The 21,744-nt window shown below is 42.5% G+C and overlaps 1 protein-coding gene across 1 annotated transcript in view; it reads left to right on the top strand.

The window, feature by feature from the left end:
- Nucleotides 1-21,744, top strand: part of MAML2 (mastermind like transcriptional coactivator 2) — a 209,246-nt gene that overhangs the window by 130,679 nt on the left and 56,823 nt on the right. The window contains exon 2 of the mRNA XM_058844785.1: nucleotides 14,328-15,776. Within this exon, the coding sequence (XP_058700768.1) occupies nucleotides 14,328-15,776 (1,449 nt within the window). The remainder of the gene's footprint in view (nucleotides 1-14,327; nucleotides 15,777-21,744) is intronic.

Consider the following 21,744-nt stretch of genomic DNA (forward strand, 5'->3'; position numbering starts at 1 on the left):
AGGGTTTTCAAGGTGCTGTTTCCCTTCTGTAGGCAATTTCATATAGCAGTAATGGTAGGAAGAGCAACCTATAACTCAGGGTTTGATAATTGTGAGCTATGAAACTGAGCCTTAGGATTTTAAGCAAAATTTCAAGTGGTTTCTCACAGCCTGGGTAAGGAGGTGATGAGTTGGGTCACACCTAGGAAAATTTAAAATAAACACACCAATTTGACAAACATCATGCAACTGAATGATCTATTTTACCCCTGTAACAAGGTCTGGCAGAGCTGTTCATCCTCTCTCCACCTCCTGAGTGAGTCACTAGCTCATGCTGTGGGGCAGGAAATCTGCAGGTCTGCAGATTTTCAGATCACTAACCTTCTGGGAGAAAAAGAGGAGACCACTAGATACAAGCATTGCCTCTTGTAATATCAGGGCATCTCTTAAATGGGAACGATTTGTTTAGGCAAAAGATGATATAGCATAGGCTATGACTATAGGGTCTGGACTTTAAGGCCTGGAGACCTGGCTATCCTATCTTCCTGCACAGCTCTACTTAAAAATTAGGACCTGGTAAAATTGTAAAATACCACAATAGTAGAGATATTGTGCTGCCTAATGATGCTGGCAGGTACCTGAGGGAATTTCCAGGAACACCTGGGTCAGGAGCAGCCAGACATTACATGTACCAATATTCCCTCCACACAGATCTCATAACTTAGATACATGAGAAGAAAGAAGAGGGGGCTCTAGGCAGGGGAGAAGTAGCCAGATTCCACCTCTCTGCCATGGGACAAGCAGAGGGAGGGTGTTGTGGTGTATCCTAGAGTAGCCCATCAGTGGGGGCCATGGTGACCCCACTGGCTGCCTCTCCCTCCATCCAATGGCTGGGTTTAGCCAGCAACCCGCACTCACATAGTGCCAGTTCTGTGATGTTGCCCTGGCCCAGAGCCATAGCTGGCTGGCAAGCTGCACGTGACACTGGAACCCCAGGTTCTGCAGGGCTGCGGGCTCCCATGCTCCCCAGGCTTGTAGCCAGCCTGGGTTTAAAACCAAGCTGCAGGAACATCAGCAGGAACAGGACTCCAGCACACGAAATCTAGTCAAGAGAAATTCTTCTGCTGCAGAAAGTAGGCAAAAGGCAACTGGAGATGAATAGGCTGCCTGACAGCTGGCAGACACACAGCCTGTCTGCCATAGATGGTAATATAGGCACTGCAACTATTACAGCATCTAAAGGCAAAAAAAGCAATAAAAAGCTTTAACCTCTGCTACCCGGGAAAACTAGCAATGGTTTCAGATGCTGTCAGTGGAGAGGAGCCTTTGTGATGGTTGTGACAGGCAAATGGTCTAGAAAGCTTTACTGAGCTGTGTTTGGGATTAAGGGCTAGGAGCGCCTGGGTTCGTGCTCTATTTGTACTAGTTACACAGCCAGTTTTAAAAACTGTATTACTGCTGTTATTATAATGATATTGCTATCACTACTGTTATTTTCTTTACACATCAATGGAGCCTGAACAGGCAGTTTTAATTTCTTACGTGAATGCAAACGGCATTTAGATTTTTGTGGAGATCAGACACCAGACACATTCCTACATTCTTGTCCAATGTTCAATATTTTTCCATGAGTCAAAGAGAACAAGAATGGGCATATTGTGTAAATGCAAAACTCTGCCTTTTTAAACTGACACGACGAATTTCAGCCCTGCCTCTTTGTCTCTCTCCTCCAAGCAGGGGCTTTTCAGCCTGCCAGATTTTGTTACTTACTATCCTTGAAAACAGAGGGAGGGAAAAGTCAGTCCTTGTTAATTCATTGTCCCAGTTACCTAGCAGTGCAGTATCCTTAAGGACTGCTGGACTTTTTTTTTTTTATTATTTTTGCTTTTCTGAGATGTTGAAGAGCTATGGCTTTCCTGCCAGCTCCATTGTATTCCCTCAGTAAAAGCCTGAAACACTAGAGGCACTTTAAAAAGGAGCGAGGAGTCTGTTGCAATAGGCATCCAACAAAAGTTCCTGCTGCAATCTGCGCTTCCAGTAAATGCCGGTTCGTAATCCAGATTTCAGGCTTCAGGGCTGGTTCTTAATAGAACACTGATACAGGTCAGTGTAGCTGCATCTCTTTACAGCAACAGAAGATTTGGCTCACAGTTGTATTGGGCTTCAGTACAGATTCACAAACAAGGCCATGTATGCAGGCAAATATCAGCATTTAAGGGATCCCTGGAATTTGAGTTTCACTCAAGGAATGTACCTCTGTATTTTACAGTGTGTGTGAAATGTGCCTGATGGATGACCTAAAGACTGAACTCATCCATGCCTGCCAGAGCAAAAGCTGCCCTGGAGACTGCTCTGATTTGTCCATATCCCAAGCAACACTACATGGCCTTTCCAAAGGCTTCTCCCAAGTACAGACCACCATAGACAGAAGACTGCATGAGAACAAAGACTTTATTTCTAGACAGATATAAGTTTGATTTGTTTTTCAGATATTTTAATAGGCTATAAAATGCTGATTTCCACACCATAAATGAGAATAAATATGTATATACCAGAGCCAGCCTAGTCTTAGTAATATGCAAGGGAAGTTTCACTGAAGTGCTTTGATAACCCTGAGTTTTTGGTTGCTCTTTTTGAGAGTGGAAGGTTAGTGAATGCCCTTTGAGCACATTTGACCCAGAGCTTCCTAGCTAAGGATTACGAAGGAAAGAAAAGCATACAGAGGGCAAAAGGAATTAATTAGCTCCAAGAATGGCATGGCCATTTGTCCACTAGGAACCAGTCTGCTACCTCCAGAGTTTCAAATATAGTAGTTTGCTGTACAGCCTTTCATCTGTAACGATTTCTAGTCACCATTAAATGGTACCATAAAGGTGAAAGGTTTCACGTTAGTTATAAAATGGAAAATTATATTTATCCTGGCTAGTATTCTCAAAAGTGTGCTGGGATCTATATTTTGACACCTAAAGACATGCCTGCTTTTCAGAGCGCTGAATGTGCATTGGTGTCTTTTGGAATTTAGCTGGAAAACAGGGTTCGTTATTAATGTGTTTGACAGTGTCTAAATGCATGAAGAGAATTTTTCAAAAAAAATATATGAAGTCCTTGTCATGGAATCTTATAACCAAGAACAGAGAAACAAAGTCCAGCAAAGTCCATTTAAAGACCTATATACCTCAATGAACTTTAGATCAGGCTTAAGCTAAAGCATTATTTAGCAACTCAGATTCATCTGATGGAGCATCAGTTTGCTCAGTCAACCCTTTGATTGTTTATGTCATTTAAAAACTACTGATCTGATGCCTTCCCTGAAGGAATCTGTGTAGAAACAGAGACTGACATTTCTCACGTACATTGTCATTTATTGCTTTCATCTCCTCCTCCTCCCTCATCATATATGTCGTTAACTTGGAGAAAAGTCAAATTTACACATTCCCTCCATTTGCTCTACGTTCAAAATTTTTCAGTTAAATACCAGATCTATCCTAGAAGTGAACAACAAAAGAATGAGAGGGAAGGAACACAAATTGCTGATTAGAGGTAAAGAAAAACAGGGGAGCTGGAAGGGGGCCCAGGTAGGTTGTGGAGTCTTCATCCTTCAAAACATTCAACACTTGCCTGGACAATGTCCTGAGCAATGTGATGGAACTTTGTTGGTAGCTCTGCTGAAAGCAAAGCATTCAGTGGCTTCAGGTTGAAGAGTGGGTTTACATTGGAAAATAGGAAGAAATTCCTTACTGCAGGGATGGCGAGGCACTGGGACAAGTTGTCGAGAGAACAGGTTGCTGCTGATGGTGCCCTATCCCTGAAAGTTTTTAAGGCCAGGCTGAGTGGAGCTCTGAACAACATGATCTAGTGAAAGGTATCCCTGTCCATGGCAGAGGGGTTAGAATTAGATGATCTCTAAGGTCCCCTCCAACCCAAGCTAATCTATGATTCTCTGATTCTGTGTCCAGAGGTCTCTTCACAGCTCCATCATTTTATGATCCCAAAGGTCTTCTAGGAAACTCTTCACTAAGGCCTCTGCCACAATACTTTTATTTTCTTCCTGTGAATAACATGGTAAATGGACAAGTAGCTAGTGAACTCTTTACTGTGTTTGTGATCTGCAGAAATGAAGGGACACAGCATTGGAGCTGTACAACTGCAGAAGATTTCCACTGCATGACATGTTGGGGTTTTACTCCAGATGCCTGGACTCTCTTATCCAAGCCAGCAGAGCAGTTTAAGAGTTCAGCTTGTGGCCACACCTGAGGCATCATTACTGTGTGGGCTACAAAAGTGATGCAGCTCTGATGCAACAAATCTTGGTTGTAGTTTAGAGATCCTCAGAGTCCTTGGCCGAGATGTTTTCACTGCATAGGCAAAGGAATGCTGTTTCTTAGGATGATTGTGGTACCTGTGCCCATTCTTGTAGGAGTGTGTCCCCCTTGTCCCAGTGTGCTACTGTGTCAGGAAGGAGATGCTATTCCACTCAGTCATTTCCAAACAAGGAAATTTTCTCATTTTGAATTTTCAAAGTCAACAATCACAATTGCCTCTAGAAACAGATTCAAGGCTGCTGTGGAGGAAAAATATGACTGAGATAGGCTGTTATATTTGAGAGGCCTAGAACTACTAATTTTTCAGTGCTGTTTCTATTTGCATGAGTTCACTCAAAAAATGATCAGTGCATATAGGAAAATAAGCCATATAGGAAGCATCAGTTGTAATGAATCCACTCATATCCCTTTCACCAAAAACTATCATAGTGGCCAAAAATACCTGAAAGTTTTGTGGTGACCCTTTGTCATTTATTGCCATGGCTGGTGGGGACGGGCTGCTGACTGTGGCTACCCAGAGCACCGACAGTCACTGGCACTGCTGCTCCAAGCCACAAACCATGGTGTGTGCTCAGCAGCTGGGCTTTGCCTCAGAGGGGCAGGACAAAGGGCCTGAGGGCTGCAGTGTACAAACAGCATCACCCCATCCCTGAGAAGGTTTGAAAATCCTGCCTAGATGCAATCTCCTTGAACCTCTTTTGCCAAAGCAAACCTTTTTGCAAAAGCCAGGCTTTTGCAAGATGGTCTGTACTATAAAATACTCTCTTTGCTAGCCAGAGAGAAAACTAGAGGACTTGTTTTCACTTTCTTCAGAGATGTGTCCATGGACTTGACTTGTCTACTTGTGCAACCATCCTCTCATCCTCCTGTATAAATTCATGCTCTCCACTTTGCTTGTCATTTCTCACGTTCCTTTTAAGCATGATCTTGTAAACTTTTCAGTATCTAAATTGCTGGGGTTTCCTTTTATCTTACAGGTCCCTTTTTCGTACCCTGGTCCGCTCCTGGTCCCTCTATTCACACTGACCTTTTCCAGCTTCTGAAGCCTTCCTTCCACTGTGATTCCTTGTTTCCAAACCTTTCCATTCAGTCTCTCTAGCCATTTTCATGGGCTTGGACTCTTTCGACCTCCTCATCAAGATGGTACTCAAAGAAAGACCAAATAACAAAAAATTCACCTGAACGTGTGCTAGTCCAAGACAACAAAGCATTTGGGCTTCCTGTAACCTGCTAATGACCTTCCATAATGATCACAATTCCATATTGATCATCATATTCTAGAATGACCTAGATACTGGTCAAATTAATCCCATTTTTACAGTTTTCCTCCAGACTCCTAAAGTGTTGAAATACAGGAGCTGTGAAACATGTCCAGACTTGTGTCCTTACTGAACCTGGAGGCATCAATGACAAATATATTGGAGGAAGATACACAATCACTTTGGCATGCCTGCAAAAGCCACCAGTCCACCCCTTACCTCTTTTTCCTGTGCACCACCAGTCCCCATGAACCACAGACTAGTTTGAACCTTGATGTTTAATATTTTTCTTCCCCTTCTAGATATGTTATCATCACCTTTCATAAGTCACCATCTTCCCATTTCCTAACAAATGCTCAGTCTCTCTTTAGACATTAATGAGCTCTGAATCTCTCATCCAGTTCTTCAGACTCTATCCACTTTGGATGTAAAAGTGTATCATTTCACTAGGATTGGATGTATTGCTACTAAAGTTTGCTAAATAATCTCTTGATCTGCAGTTAATCAGTCTTAATATATAAACTTTCATAATTTTCTTTTATTTGTCCTTTCCATTGTCCATTTTCTTCATAGGAGTATCTTCAAAGCTTTTTAATTGTTGTTCCAAAACCTTCCAAAGCTCTCAAAATTTTTGCCTGTTTTGCTCAAATAGATCCAAATCTTGGTGGGGTGTATTTGGCCTGTTCTGTCACTGCACATTTAAGCTGAAGATTTTGAAAAAGGCTCTTAAGCACTGCTCTTACTTAAATGTCCTTAATGGGGTGACTGTGCATGATGGGTGAGAGCCAGGGGAAGGTGCTAGTACAGGTCAAACCCAAGCATCGAGTAAATGCAGCAATCTTGTAGGAGACCTCTTACCACAGGCCTGGATTTAATCCTAAATATCGCTTCTCCACTAAAGTTTTTGGCAGAGGGTCAGGACTCCTTCCTTCTAACAAGAAGCCATTTTTCCAGTTGCTCATTAAGTGTATTAGTTGATGCATGATGGAAGGCAGCTCTTATTGACATGGGCCCTCCTTGTCCTGGCTGATAGAGTCTGATGCTGGAAGCATGACTGAGTAGTAAGCTGAAGGGATCTTTCTGTTCCAATTGACAAGTGGTGACTGTATCTCCTGTGAACTGTAATGTACCCTGAAGAAGACCTCCAGGCCAAACAGTTGACTTGAGTGTCCTGTGTGATGCATTGATTTGCAGAAAGAGAAACGTCTAAATATTTCCTTATTTTCCAAGATGGAGGGCTACTGTCTTCCTCCAGTGATTGAACTTTTGCTAACAGAGTGTTGCAGAGGGGATGGGGGCTCAGACAGGTAATCCAAGCCCACATGTGGGCATGAGTGTGTGCTCTAATGAGCCTTCAGAGTGACAATTTGGGAGCAGCGCTGAGCAGAGTACCAGGACCAAACTGCTCTCAGCAGTCTTTCCTTAGGTGAAATCTGCTGTGCTATTATCTCCAAAAGGCAAATCAAATAACAGCAGCCACATTTTTAAGGATTAGGAGCTTCCTATGCAAGACAGTATGTGTTTTTAATACCTTAAGCTGACTTATGAAACTGGTAAACAATGTGGAGGGTGGTATTGGATGACCTCTTTTTATGCATGATCATCCTGTCAGCATTTATAATGCATTTGATATTTCCTTCTCATCAGGATAGGATCAGTTAAGCAGTCGTATTTCCCAAAGCTCAGGTTGCATTATGCTTTGTTCCACATTTCATGGTAATAAATGTTGACATAAATTTCTGTAGATTTCACACAAAGTGATTGTTAATTTATTCATGATTGAAAAGGATCATACAAAGAAAGAAAGAAAGAAAGAGCGAGCAGAAAAGACTCCTCTAGAAGACAAATACACAGCTTGCAAGAAAAAAAATACAGATCTTTTATGCCTATTTGTTTTGCACACAGTAATGACTGCTACACTCTGATTAGCAATCTTGACCTAGTTAAAATGCTATTGTTTTTCTCTGTTCCTACTCTTCTAAAAGACTGTGACTAGACATGATATTTTTTAATCCATCAGATGTAAAATCTGCATAAAAAAATATAATTATTGTGCTTCAGCAACCTGGACCAAAGCCCTGACATTATGTTTCTAGGCAGTACACTGTGAATAATATGGTTGCATTTTTAGGTTGGTATGTTCAGCTGGCAAGATACATAATTTTTCCATAAGCAAAGGTAAATTGTGGCATTTCTAACATACTGATTGCTATTCCAGCCTTGTCCCAGCTAATGAAAATTAAGTGGGTACTTGTCAGCCAAGAAACATCCTTATTTGTTACTATAAATTCAGTTTCAGTGGCACTAAACATCATAGTAAACAGGGAAGAAAAGTTGTGCTGCCTCTCAATTGTCTCTCAGCTTTATTATTGCCAGTGGTGCTTACGTGTAAGGATCAAGCAGAGTCAGGTCACCACTGCAAGAGGCCTGGATAGACACCCAGATCAGAAGGACAGGCATGGGCAGCGAGGAGGTTTGGGATGGGTAGAGCAAAATTCTCATGGCAGTAAACCTTGGTCATCCAAGTGGTTGCTGGAGCTGGTTAGCTAAGTAGGAGGGGAGTGAGGCAGAGTGGAGGTGTGCTCTCAAGCTGCTGTGCTCGCCAACAGTGCAGGGCTGAAGGCACCTGTGCCTCCTCCTCCTCAGGCTCAGAGAGTGCAGTTGGTCCCCTTCTTATGAACGGGGTGAGCAGCAGAGGACACCTAGAGTTGAGCCTCTGCAACCTGACTGGAGCAAGAAACAGCTTCTGCTACCCCTGCACAGCTCTTTGCACCCATGGAGGAGCCACCTCGTCCTAGCCATGGTGCTCTGAGGACACTCCAACTCTCGGGGCTGCTCTCCATAGTGCACAGTGCCCAGGGCCTCCACTCTGTCACTCAGTCCTGCATGAAAAATTAATATTGCTTACCAGATCAGCATCATCCAGCAGATTGGACTTTGTCAGCTCAAGAGTGCTAAAATCTCTCTGAAGACAACTCTCATGCTTGCATCCTCAGCCGTGTCATGTAGATGCTGCAGTTGAAGGCAAAAGATTAAAAATAAATACACTTGTGCAGTGCAGAGAAAGTGAAGAGCAGAAGGGCTGGGGAGAGGTTCTCAGAAGGGGATCACACTACTGAGATTTTCAGGAGAGACATCAGGGTGAACCAGATTCTCCTGGATGTGAGGAGGGGGAAGGATCAGAGCAAATGGATTTCAGATGCATAGAAATAGTGGCAGTGGGAGCCCTCAAAACTGAGTCTGTAGTCAGAAACAGGCCTTGAGGGTGCCTAAGTGATTGTGGCATTAGGAGCAGTGGTGGCCCGAGGGATGGCATCTCAGAGGTGGCCCCTCATCATCCCTGTGTCAGCCCCAGGATGCCTCTGCGGCTTTGAAGCTGGCTGTGGTGTGAGTCACCACGACCATCCTGTCTGGCTAAAGGGGTATGGAAGAAAGGAGAGAGGCATCTGATCCTCCTGCATGCTGGGAGATGCCTGCAACAGGGAGGCTCTGCACTGCTGAGCCCTGGTCCCTGCCTGGAAAGGTGCTCCCCAGCTTGGCACAGCTCTGAACACCACAGGAGGTGATGCTGCTGGCAGCAAACACTGCAAACCACTATTTTGAAATTGAGAGTTGCTATCATTCAGAATCAAGCTCTAAGCCTCAAGGGTGACTTGCTAGGTCCAGCCCTGCAATGCAAAGGTGCTTTCACAGCATAAGTATTATTCAGCATCTTTTCCTCCTTCAGAAGGATTTTTTTCCCCCCCAATTTTCATTGTTTGAATATTTTTCATATATTTCCTGTAATTCCTTTACCCTTTTGCTTCCCCAACTACATGGAGTATTTTGTTTACAGTGCAGCCATAGACACAGTCCACACATATTGTGAGAAAGTCTAAAAATGGACCTTTTAAAGTGGATTTGTTTGCTGTTTCTACATTAAAAGCACAAAATCCAGAGCTGCTTTTTCTATCATCAGAAGTATCACTCCACAGGAACTGCTAACACTGCCTGCTTCACAGTGTGGGGTTTCAGTCAGTAGCACCTTGGGAGTTTCATCCCTGTTCATACATTCCACCACACAATGTAAGAATGCTGCAAACCTTTGTAGGAAATTGTGAGAGTTGGGAGAACAAAGGTGGGAGGAATTTTCCTTTCATGTCTTCCACTAAAAGGCTTAGTGGCGACCTAAGATTATCAAACTGCGGTATTTTCTCTTTTGTTTCCTCGGGGTATTTTGGTGTTTTGGCCCAGTCTTGAATGTCCAGCTATAAATATTTCAAAATGATAGTCAGATACTACTAACTACTAACTAACTAAGATACTAAGATACTACTACACTACTAACATCTCTGTACAAGGCCTTGATCTGCAGGCACTGTAGAGTTACTTGGGAAAGTCAGAGGGACAGCTTGTGTCTTACTTATCCTGAGAGCTGTGAAACTCAAGGTGTTGGATGGTTAGTCTAGGAGTTCTGTCGAGCACCGTGCTGCTTCCTACACAGTGTTAAATGAAATAAAGAGCAATTTCTAAAGGAAGTCCAACTGCAGAAGCTGTATGAAATGCACAAAAAATAAGGCTTTCATTGAAAGTGAAACCAATATAGATAGACTGTATTATTTCCTGCTGACACAGACAATTCTTTTCTTGGCCATATTGGATAGACCTTTCAGAAAAAAAATAAGGTGATTACACAGGAGTAATGTCAGAAATACATAAATTTTATCATGATGTGATAAAAATATTGTTTGATACAGATATTTTGGAGATAACAATCTCTAAAATTTCTCATTGACAAGCTGTGCTTTTGCACCAACATTTTTTTTATTTGCATTTTCTGGGGAAAAAAATTGATCCAGGAAAAACAAATTCAGCAAAATCGTCTAGTTTTACATTTATTTGAAAAATTCAACCAAAAGAAAGGCGAAGCCAAAACCTTTCTGTTTTTCCAAACAAGAACTTATTTTATACCAGGATTTGATGAGCCCTAATTATTAGCTCAGTGGATCTCCTGCTGATTTGGCCTGGTGTCAGAGAGCATTAAAGAAAAAGCTGCCTCTCTTAAATTCCTTTAAGACTCTGACTAAGTTTTCAATATAAAGCTTATCAATATTATATATGTCCCTCCACACAGGACATGGTATCACACCAGGTTGTTTATATCATGTCATCTCAAGAGTTTTCCCTCCACTGTCCCCAAGCATTTTGTCCAGGAACAGTGCTGGGCTGTCTCGCAGAAATGACCTCCAGAGGCTCAGTTTTAACTTCAGAAAATCAATCATCCAGCACTGCCTTTGCTGTAAGTGCATGAACTCACACTGACTCACCAGAGCCTGCTCAGCACAAGGTCTCACCATAACACTTGCTGCCAGGAAATGCCTGTACTCCGTGCTGGTTCATCCAGTGCTGCCCACCTACCTGTGGGATGGAGCTGGGCATGGAGGGCTTCCTCCTCTCCCACTTACTGTTATGTCACTCGTTTCCCATCACAGGGCCTTTCACTATTACCCAGTTCAAGCCGTCTGAGATGTGTAATCGTAAGTCTGTTTGATCTGAGGAATGTGCCTGTGTGTGTTATAGGAACTTTTGCTTTATGTTTACTGACCCAGATCAATCCTAGCTTGCAAATTGAAAGAGATGGAGCCTGAAATCTGGCAAGTTGGTTTGTTGGTTTTTTTTCCTTCTGAAGAGTCTGTGCTTCGCTTGGGTAAAAAGGGCTTGAGCACTGACTTTTAGTCAATAATTGAAAAACGTGATTGCTAGAAAAATGCAAAGATTGCAGTGATGGAACCCTGGTCCTTTTCCTTCTGAAAACAAAGGGGCAGCAGCGCCCTGCGAAAGGCAACATTCAGAGGGGCTTATGATGGACGCTGCTCATCTTCCTGAAAAAACACAGCCTAGTCCCCTGGAGCCTCCCCCACAACATATAATTGGTAACAGCACAGTGCAAAGAGGTAGAGGGGGCTCCATCCCTGTGGGCTTCTTACATCCTTCCCATGCCCTCTCCCTCCATATCCTGAACTCATGGGGGATGTGAAGTCAGGACCTTTGTAGCAGCCTCAGTGAAGTCCCTGGAGTTCCCTGCGCTTTTGCAGCCTCACTTGCTCTCATTTCTGCTTTAAGGTGTGGACATCTATGGACTGATGGTGTTGTCAGCATTCCAAGGGCTATGTTTGCAAGGTTTTGGGGAGATGTGATAATTTACAACTTATTATTCTTTAGAAATGTACAGTGCCCTTTCTGGTGGGCACTTGAGTATGTGTCATGAAACCAGGAGTCCTCCAGGCCATGTTAAGGGAGGGGCTGCTTGGTTAAGGGATTTGTCTGGTGATCATGGTGCCCTGCCTGGCTCTGCTGCTGACCTGTGTGTGGCAAACCACTTCCCTGCTCACCCACCTCATCCTGCTATCTGCTAGAAGCTACTTCAAATGCAGGAGAGAAGCCGATAATACACACAGCACAATGTAACACCGGCGTTTTTATGTGTGTCAGGAAGCTTGGTGCAGGTGCCCTGAAAATGTGGAGTTTTTTAAACAGCTCCCTCTGCTTCAAAATGTCAAGCAAACCCAAATTAACTCAGAATGTCATGTTAACCACATAAAACATGTACATATGCAGGGGTTGTACTCTTCATTATCTGTTTAGCCTTTCTGTCAGCAACACATCTGAAAGCAAAATGTGCTGCCAAGTCATGTATTCTAATGACCTGTGGACTTCCCCATTTCCCAGGAAGATGAATCTGTGTGTATGAGCATGGTTTCTAATAAACACACTGACAGCAAAGATGATGGTAAAAGGAAGTGCAACTTACCTTTTTTTGTTCCAAAGGAAAGTACAGTGACTCAGTGTCAGAAGGAACATGCTAACCCAAGACAGTCTGTGCTCTTTGCAGTGACCACCCAAACCTCTCCCCAGTGAGGGACACCTAATGACAATTAATTACTCTTGCACACACACAGTCTGTGGACTAATACAAGTAGGCATCAACATGTTTGTCCTTATGAAAACATGAATCTGTGATTTAAAAGCTATGCTGGAAAGTTAATTTGAAATATGAATTTGGATTTTCAGTGTCAGAGACAGAAATTACAAATTTCATTTTTAGGGCTAAACTCAGTGACCTAATGATGCAATGGAAGAATAGGTGGGTTTGGAGGAAATATGTATTTCTCAGTTAAACACTTTTCAAGCAGGTAACTGGTATTCACACCAGAATAAAATTTTTGACATCTGGAGTTATCTGGGAAGAGCTTTTACCTATAGGTAAGCCTGAAACTGAGGGACATAGAGGCCATGGACTTCTGTACATGAAACAGCATGATGAAAATAATGTGACTGGAAGATCTCATAAATCATTTTTGCTCACTTAACTGGAAAATTAGAGTTCTCAGTTCTCCCTGCCCTTTGCAGCCTCCTAAGGTATCACATTTTATACAGGTTTATTTTCTCACTGGGACACACAGGTATTTCTCAGGTGGCATTGTCCTGATGCCTCAAGGGCCTTTGCACTTCTGCCCACATGCAGAAGATGAGCCCTGTTTCACCACTGAGTTTCCTGGCATTGCTCAGGGCTGAAACAGGGACAATGTGTGCTGGCTCTGCAAGGGCTGCATGTGCACGTGTCTGTTCCTCGCTGCACGCCCCTTTGGTCATGGAATCATAAAATCATTAAGGCTGGAAAAGACCCCTAAGATCAAATGTACAGGGCTAAATATAGGACAGCTGCCCTTATTTTAAAGTGATCTGTTCTTTTATGAACTGTGTTCAAAGCAACTCTTCTTGAGGGCATCTGCATCTTACTTGAGGGCATATGTACCAAGTCCAAGCTTTTCAGCTCATGGGACTGACATCTCTGTTTTCTGTGTGTGGGATGGGAATTTGTGTGTACAACCACAACAGATGAGTAGATCAGGCAGACAGAGCCATGAACCTCTTTTCCTTTGGTAGGCCCACAGGGCTGGCAAGGAAATGGAAGTATGATTGTAAATATTCAAGGAAAAGGAAATAGAGTTACAACTCTCAGAGCCGTGTTGAGTGGACTGTATGTTTTATAAGAGATGTTTCAGGACATAAACAACAAGGGCTTAATGTATTCATATACATCTTTGGGAAATAATCTGGCAGTACATCAAAGACCAGACCCTTGGCTGACATAACCTGACATGGCTCCAGTGAATTCATTCTCAGTTTTCAACAAGTTAACATCTAACATTTTTAATTATACACATTTCTGGCCAACCTACTTGAGCTTAGGATGCCTTGATCTTGTGTGTGCCATTATGATGTGTTCAAGGACTTTTGGACTGTACGGGTGTCAAAAATGTTCTTTTGGATCATATACCAAAATCAGGAGGGTGAAAACCTGCAGTGCCGGATAAGCACAAGAGCAGATTTCGTGAATGAATTTGTCTCTGCTGACTAAAAGTACTTTAGATCTGTCTGGCACGGCTAGATTGGAGTAGATCTGCAGCAGTGAGCCTTTACCAGCTACAGCTCTGCCTACCTTCCTCTCTCATCACACCTATGAGGGGAAGGGGGTCTGTGATCAACAAGAGGCAGCAGTGCTCGAAAAATGCTGATGGCAAGGGTGGTGATGGAAGGGAGATTCACCTCTTAAAGCCTATTTGCCTACAGTTCTGCACAGCTTCATTGACTAAAGAAAGCCCAGATGAGCTTTCTTAACTAAGCAATGCTTACCTGTCTGTTGCCTGTTGCCTTTCAAGCAATTGAAATTATTTCTTTGGTATTATCTAATGATAATTTTTTTTTTGGTCTCTGCTTCTTTCAGCTCCAAGGCTCCTTGAAGAGAAAGTTGGTGGTAAATCTGTCACCTGTCAACAAGAGGCCCAACGGTGTTTCAGAGAGCTCTTTCCTTGACATTAAGAGGATAAGAGTGGGTGACAATATCTCAGTGGGACAAGGTGGACAACATGTTAACAATTGCCAAAGCCAGTCAATGTCAGGAACCATGACTGTGGGACAAGGATCACAAAGAAAGGCCAGCGGCCTAGCAAACAATACCCATGCTAGCGGGAATGACCTGTTTAATATGACTTTGAAAGAGGTAAAGAAAGAGCCAGGAGAAACAATGTCCTGCAGCAAACACTTAGATGGCCAGACATCCCATGAGAACATGTTCCCTAACAGATATGGGGAAGACTCATGGGACCAAATGATGGACCTTGAGCTTCAGGAACTGTTTAATGAACTGACTAACATATCGGTGCCACCAATGAGTGATGTCGAGCTAGAGAATATGATAAATGCCACGATAAAACAAGATGAGCCATTCAACATTGACCTAGGACAGCAGAGCCAGAGGGGCCCTGTGAGATCTCTGCAGATGGATAAGATGGTGATAAAAAGTGAGTATGCAGCAGGCATGAATCAGGCTCCTGTGGGCTCCCCGCAGATGAGGCCTTCTTCTACAGGTCCAGCCTTCACTATGGCTACCACTGCCATGTCTGCCTCTTCACCCATCCCCTCGGTGCCTCAAACACAGGTGTCGCAGGTTTCTTCCGCGCCCAGTCGGCCATTGCCTAACTGGCAGGAGGTGTCTCATGCACAGCAGCTCAAACAGATCGCAGCCAATCGGCAGCAGCATGCCTTGATTCAGCAGCAACAGCAGCAGCAGAACCAGACCGCCAACTGGTCCACTCTGTCTCCATCAGGACCTTCCCCTGGACCCTTTGTGCAAGAGAAAATCCCCAGTCCTTCTTTTCGCCAGCAGCAGTTCAGCCCACAAAGCTCAGCAATGCTTGGGGTGCCAGTGAATGGAAGTCAGACAAAAGGGATGAACAACTATGTTTATAAACCAACCACTCCCCAGAGCAATCCCATGGACATAATCATGCAACAGAAGCCTCAGGACCTCAACAGAAACTTTATCAACAGTGCTCAGCCACCTCTAGATCAGCATCATGGCAACACAAAGCCTTTGTTTCACTTTAACTCAGAGCAAACAAACCAGCAGATGCCTTCGGTTTTGGGTTCCCAAAACAAGCCTGCCCTTCTGCACTACACCCAGCAGGCACAGGGTTCAGCTCCCGTGCAGCAGCCACAGCAACAGCAGCAACAACAGCCGCAGCCACAAACTGCTCAGCCTCTCCCAAACCAGTCTCTCCAGAGGCCGCCTAATGTAACCCTAGCAATGCAGCAAAAAATGATGCTTCAGAAAATGCAGCAAAGCCAGCAAATCTCAGGTTTGCAGTATCCAGTCTCTCAGCAGCACAGACAGGTAAGACAAATTCCTCCTTCTTTGTTACAGAATCGTTCTGGTCCAAGTAATAAAAAAGCTTTTCCAGCCTGGCCTCATGCCTGCAGGAGATGTGTCCTGGTGACACTTAATGACCCTCTCAGCATGCACTTCTGCAGAGCTGGTGATGGCATATTTAACAGCTATTCAGGTGTATCATGAATGCACATTTAGAAGAATTTCAAGAAGCACATGCTCCTAACACTTTTCTCTTCATGCAATGGAATGAATATGTCACTACTATATATTATGTGGATACTTGTCAGAAAGGTGAGATAGTAGGGCAGATGCAAGCGTATTTTGGACTCCTATCTAAGCTTTCTAGCTTACAAAAATTTAGGCTCTTTTTAAAGTCAAAATTTTCATGAATTCCCATGTTATCTTAGATACTGTGTTTTACAATGTTAATTTTTGTGCCATCATTTTTCTCAGGGAGGCAGGGTTATGAAATTCTGTTTTTAGATATCTTTTGACTGATATGACAAAAAATACTGTTTGCACATTTGCTATCGCTTTGGCAAAGAAAAACTAAGATTTATCTGTGAGCTTTATAAACACCCATCACACTTCTGGGAATATTCTGTGGATAAAGTACATGCCTTAGAGATGGAGGAGAAGGTTGCCACAGATATGTCTACAATTATATTCCATGTGGCCAGCTCCCACTGTGTTATCATGAGACAGTACTCTGACAAGATCTGCTGTTGTAGCTTAGCTGTGCTATGCCAAGTCCCTGTGCACCCAGGTCTCAGATCCCAAGTTTCAAACCTGCCAATCAAAGTGAGAATGTGCAAACTTGCTTTACCCCAGAGTCTGGAAACCAGGTGCAAAACAAGTAAAACACATTTGACCTTGGAATGTTTAGGCAACTCTGAGTAGTTTAGGTGGGATTTCGTCTCAACATATCTGAAGATATGGAATTGCAGTATAGGTGTGGAGATCATCTGTAGATGGGGAAAAAGCTATGAGAAGCTACCTAAAAATAAAAGGCTAGGTTTTCCATGGACTCCCAGAAAGTAGCACTATGAACAAATCATTCCAAGCTGGAGTTTCTTCACCAAACTGGGTGAACAGGCTGATGCTTTAAAAAGAGTAAATACAGTTGTATGCCTGCACACTTTTCTCCTTTTAACTCTTTTAAAGTTCCTGACCAACTAACCATGACAACTCCCTTAGCAAGAGGTACCAGATGAAACCTGTGGGCAGGTATGAGAAATTGCTTTGTTGAAAGCTGCTGTAGAATGAGTGTTTGCAGGATACAAGCACAGTTTTGCTGTTTTTTGTCAGGGGTCTGCTAGCTGTTCCTCCTCTTCTTGAGCCACTGTGTGCTCTCTTCTTAGGTGCATTTCCCCATTTTCCTAATAGACTGGCATCCAAATGAATTTTAACAGTTCCTTCATTCAGCCATGATGGACCTTCCAGCAATCTGTCATCACAGGGGAGACAGGCAAGACTTCTGCAAACACTGCTGTTTTCCTGAAAAAAATTTGCAAGGTCACATTCTGGAAAGGCATAAAAACATGACAGCAACTCTGCCTGAGGAAACATTAACTACTTGCTCTGTGTCCTCTTGGGCTGCTGCTCAGGGAGGCCAGCCAATAAGATGGGACTTGGCACCTCAGCCCTAGTAGGACTTGCAAGACTTACCATGAGTCTAGCGGGATTTCTCACCTGTGCAGCCACAAGATCTTTGGTTTAGAAAATTTGTCCTAAGTGAACTTCGCTGAGTGCCAAACTTTAGATATTACACCAAGGAAGGGGTTTTGCCTATCATCACAGACTTCTTTCTGCCAGCTAATTTTCCAATGTTTCTTCTCATCTGACCACTTCCCACAGCTGTTTCTGCAAGATGTGGCTACCTGACCCACAGCACAGTTGAGAAGCTTGGAAGCTTTTTAGACACAGTTTACAGGGCTTTTGCAGTAAGGATGCTGTTTTTCCTGTGCTCCAGAGAGATAACTGGATGTTTTTACAGATCCTTAGCAGTTGTTCCAAAGTGCTGATGAAGTTCAGAACATTAATTATGTCTCTCTCAATTAGAGTATTTTGTAGTTTCTGGAACAAAATTGGTCCATAAATTACAGGGTTTTTAAAAGGTTTGAACCTAACTTCTTACCTGCCAGTATGTATTGATGAGTTCTGTGGACCCTTTAGCACCTGCCTGCACTGCTGCAAGAGCCCACCAACCCCTTGGACAGGGCCTGCTTACCACATAAATCTGGATATTAAATGGGAGGGGGAGGAGACACTGCTAGTATTATCTTCCAGTAAAGACAACAAAGGTCAAAGCGACCTTGTGGGTCGATTGATGCTGATTTTAGCAATGGGGACATCATCTCATTTAGGCTGTACGGTCTGCCTTCCTGAAGGATCATCTCCCACCTCTGAGGATTTCTACACATCATTGAAAGTAATGCATGATTAATTACCAGCATTTACTAATTAACTTCATGTTTAATATTTATTTTACTCATGCTCTATTTCTGCTTGAAGAATCAAGATTTGATTCTGCTTGGTATCATTCAACTCCTCCTCAGATCATTATAGGACCATCTCACAACTCACTGCAATGCTTTGTAGCTGGTAATGTGAGGGCACATTCATAAAGGACTGTGACATTGCCATCAGAAATCACTGACTGGAACACTCTAAGTTCACATTTTTAGCAGAACTAGCTCACCCTCTGGATTTTTGCTCCCCAAGCTTTAAGATCCCCAAAACCCATTTGAGCTTGGTTTTATCAGTCCAAACTGGCTAACTGGAAATATAAGGCTTATAATTTCTCTGCTTGTCATATTCCTTTTGTGTCAAATTGAAACAAACTTACAGAGGGATTTGCTAATTAGATGTCTTTTGCCTCTAGGGAAAAGTCATAAAAATGATGGAAATCATCTTGGTTTCCTGGAAGGTTGATCTGAATGAAGGGTTTGTTTGCCTCTCTCCTTTATTCTCCATTGTTCTGAGAAAGATTCCTTTCTATTGTCTATCTGAATGCAACATACACATAGTCATGAAAAAAACCTCATAAAAATTCAACACTCTCTTTGTCTAGGAAATAATTAGAAGCTCCAAATTCTATACAGATTTAATCAGATTTGTGATACTTCTACAGAACCTCAGCTGAAAATCTGTAACTGGGCCTGGGTAGAAGTCTAACTTTTCCCCTTTGAAGGAATGTAGTCTAGTCAGTGAGAGATGCTTCTGAAATAAGACTTAAGATTTTTGAACTGAAGACTTTAGATTTTTAGCTAGTCCAAGAAAATCCACACCCATTTTCAAAGTTTTTTATCAGCCATTATACTTGTTCACTAAGATCTATTCGGTTTCTGTGAAGAAGTAAAAACAAACCAACCAAACAAACAAAAACCACCAAAGAAACAACAAAAAAAATACCGTATCTACTAAATTAAATATTATTCATCCCCTTCTGGTTTTGACCTAAAGCCAAATTAAACTCAAGGATTTCAAGCTGAATTTTTCTCCAATTGTTTTTATTCAACTTCATTTGCTCAAGGGAAGGGAGAATAGAAGGCTGAGCTCATGAGAACAGGAACCCTAACAGAGCAAGGCCACTCCATCTGCTACATGTGGTCATGTGTCCTATTTAGTCTTGGCTTTGGAGGCAAGGATAACACAAGGGATCGTGAGAGCTTCACCCCCCCACTTTACATCAACAACCAGTAGTCCATAGTTTTAAGGGTCTGGAAACATCAGTGTAGATACAACCCACAACAGTGTCTTCTTGTGGAAAACTCAGGGCCTTTTTAGTCCGTGTTCCTTAAGAATTGCTCTGAGGATGGGATCACCTTCTCCTTTTTTGTGTCTCTACTCTCTTCTTCAATAACCCAAGAATTGTGATTAGTCGCAGTTTAAGGGGTGGTGGTGGTACTTGCCCTTACTTGTCCTAATTGGAGCACACCTTAGATCATTTTCTTTACCAGATCTTAACAGGCTCCTTTTAAGTCCAACCAGTCTTCCTCCCTGCTGAATACTGAGCAGTCCTTTCTCCAGTACTGGCTCCTAGCATGTTTTCCCTGTAGGGCCACTCATCAGCACTGCACTGAGGGATGTGCCACCGCAGAGGAGCTCGGGGTGCTGATGTGACCCACCCTTGCAAACCATTCCATTGCACCAGCCCTTCCAATGCCCAGAGCTTAATATGTGTTCATCATCTGAAACATCTCCAAGGGACAGAGATGGTATTTCAACTAACCTGGCAGCTCTGCAGAGGTCCTGGAACAGATTCTCCTCTCCTTTTCTCCAGTGTAAACCCAGGGAAATTTCATTTATTTTCAGGAGAGTGTAATTGAACTCACAACAGCACAGTGAGCAGGATATGACCTTCTACCTTGTTTTGTTTTTTTTTAAGCACGGACAGCATAGGGATCCAATAAAAAGTATATGTTAAACTCTCAGATAGTTAGGGTGCTATGTGAAGAAGCACCAGGACCGAAAGAACTAATGTCTTTTTTGAAAGTGCAGATATTGAAAAACTCTTATTACCATTTATTTCTGAGTAGTAACTTACATTTCTAATTTAGCCTCTGAAATTTCTCAAAGAAAATGTGTCTTTCTTTATCAAAAGAGTATTTTGCTAAACTTCTGTGTTTACCACTATGGAAGAAAAGAACACATTGTGATGAGGCAACCTCTCTCTTTTCACGTGTGAAAGAAGTAGTTTACAAATATTTGTGAAATGAAGAGAGAAAACCTAGAGTAGCTTTTGGTAATTGGTACAAACCAGGAGTTGAATTTGACTTAGATCATAAATAACAACGATTCCAGGCTTTTGGAATCTGTAATAATAGAAACTGTTCCATAGTGTAAGAAAATAACAATGTGACCTTTCTCTCAAAGCTCTCTATAAAAATAATATTTGGATGACAGCTTTTCTTGATAGCTCCATTTTGGTCACATTCCCTCGTACAAGGACTTCTGAATTAAATATTCTGGATAAAAACTTGAGTATGTCCCAGTAACCACCATCAATTGCAGGGTCATAGCTGATTTATGAGCATGAAACCAGAGAGAAAATGTCATAAGTTTATTGTCATTACAGACAGTTTTCTTGGTGCCTTATATCATTCATGCTCAGTTTGCTGAACAAAACACATACACAGTCCCACTGTGGACAGTCAGTCCCTGAGGATATTGTAATTCAAAGTTTCAGAGACACTCCAAGTTCCATAAGGTTTCTTGAACTCTTTGCATAACACATTTATACACTGGAAGAATAGTACATTATTATCCATGGTCAAATGCTTCTTGGTTGGGGGATTTGGGAGGTAGGTGAGATAGTTCCTGAGGTTCCCTTTGAACTGCTTTTTGAAGGTACTTCCATGAAGGTACCAATGAAAAACATCATTGAACTTCTCTGGATGAGTTCTTCACTAGTGTCAGCACACTTGAAGTCTCATTCATTATCTATTAACATTGTAAAAGTGACTAGGAGTTCCACTGAGAGGGGAAAATATAATTCTGTGAAGAACTGCATAAATTCAGATTAAAAGTGGCACCTGTTTCAAAGGGACAGCATTCATCTGACTTCTGTAAGATCAAAGATAAGATGGGTATTACGAAAAATCTGCTAAGTTAGTCTATCTTGACCTGTGGACTTGTCCATAAAGTTACGATGTCCACAAGGGCTTCTTACCTGGTTGAAGTGAGGATTCCTGCTATTGCTGTGCGTGCGTCTGAGGCCAGAGTCAAGCCCTGACTCAACTTCCTGCAGGGATTTTGGAAAGGCAGCCTGGAAAAACAATATAATTCCACAACCATTTGGAGCTGGCATGGTGAAAAACCCTTTCCTGTAAGTTTTTACTTGTTTGTAGGCAATTTATGAATACCTCAAGAAGTCAAGGAACAAAAAAAAAAAAAAAAAATTAACAAGCCCCAGTTCTCCCTAGAGTCTTCTATTACTTTAATTCCCCAAAGTGCTCAAGAGTGCTTA

The sequence above is a fragment of the Poecile atricapillus genome, chromosome 1, assembly GCF_030490865.1.
Source record: "Poecile atricapillus isolate bPoeAtr1 chromosome 1, bPoeAtr1.hap1, whole genome shotgun sequence".
NCBI classification, from domain to species: domain Eukaryota; kingdom Metazoa; phylum Chordata; class Aves; order Passeriformes; family Paridae; genus Poecile; species Poecile atricapillus.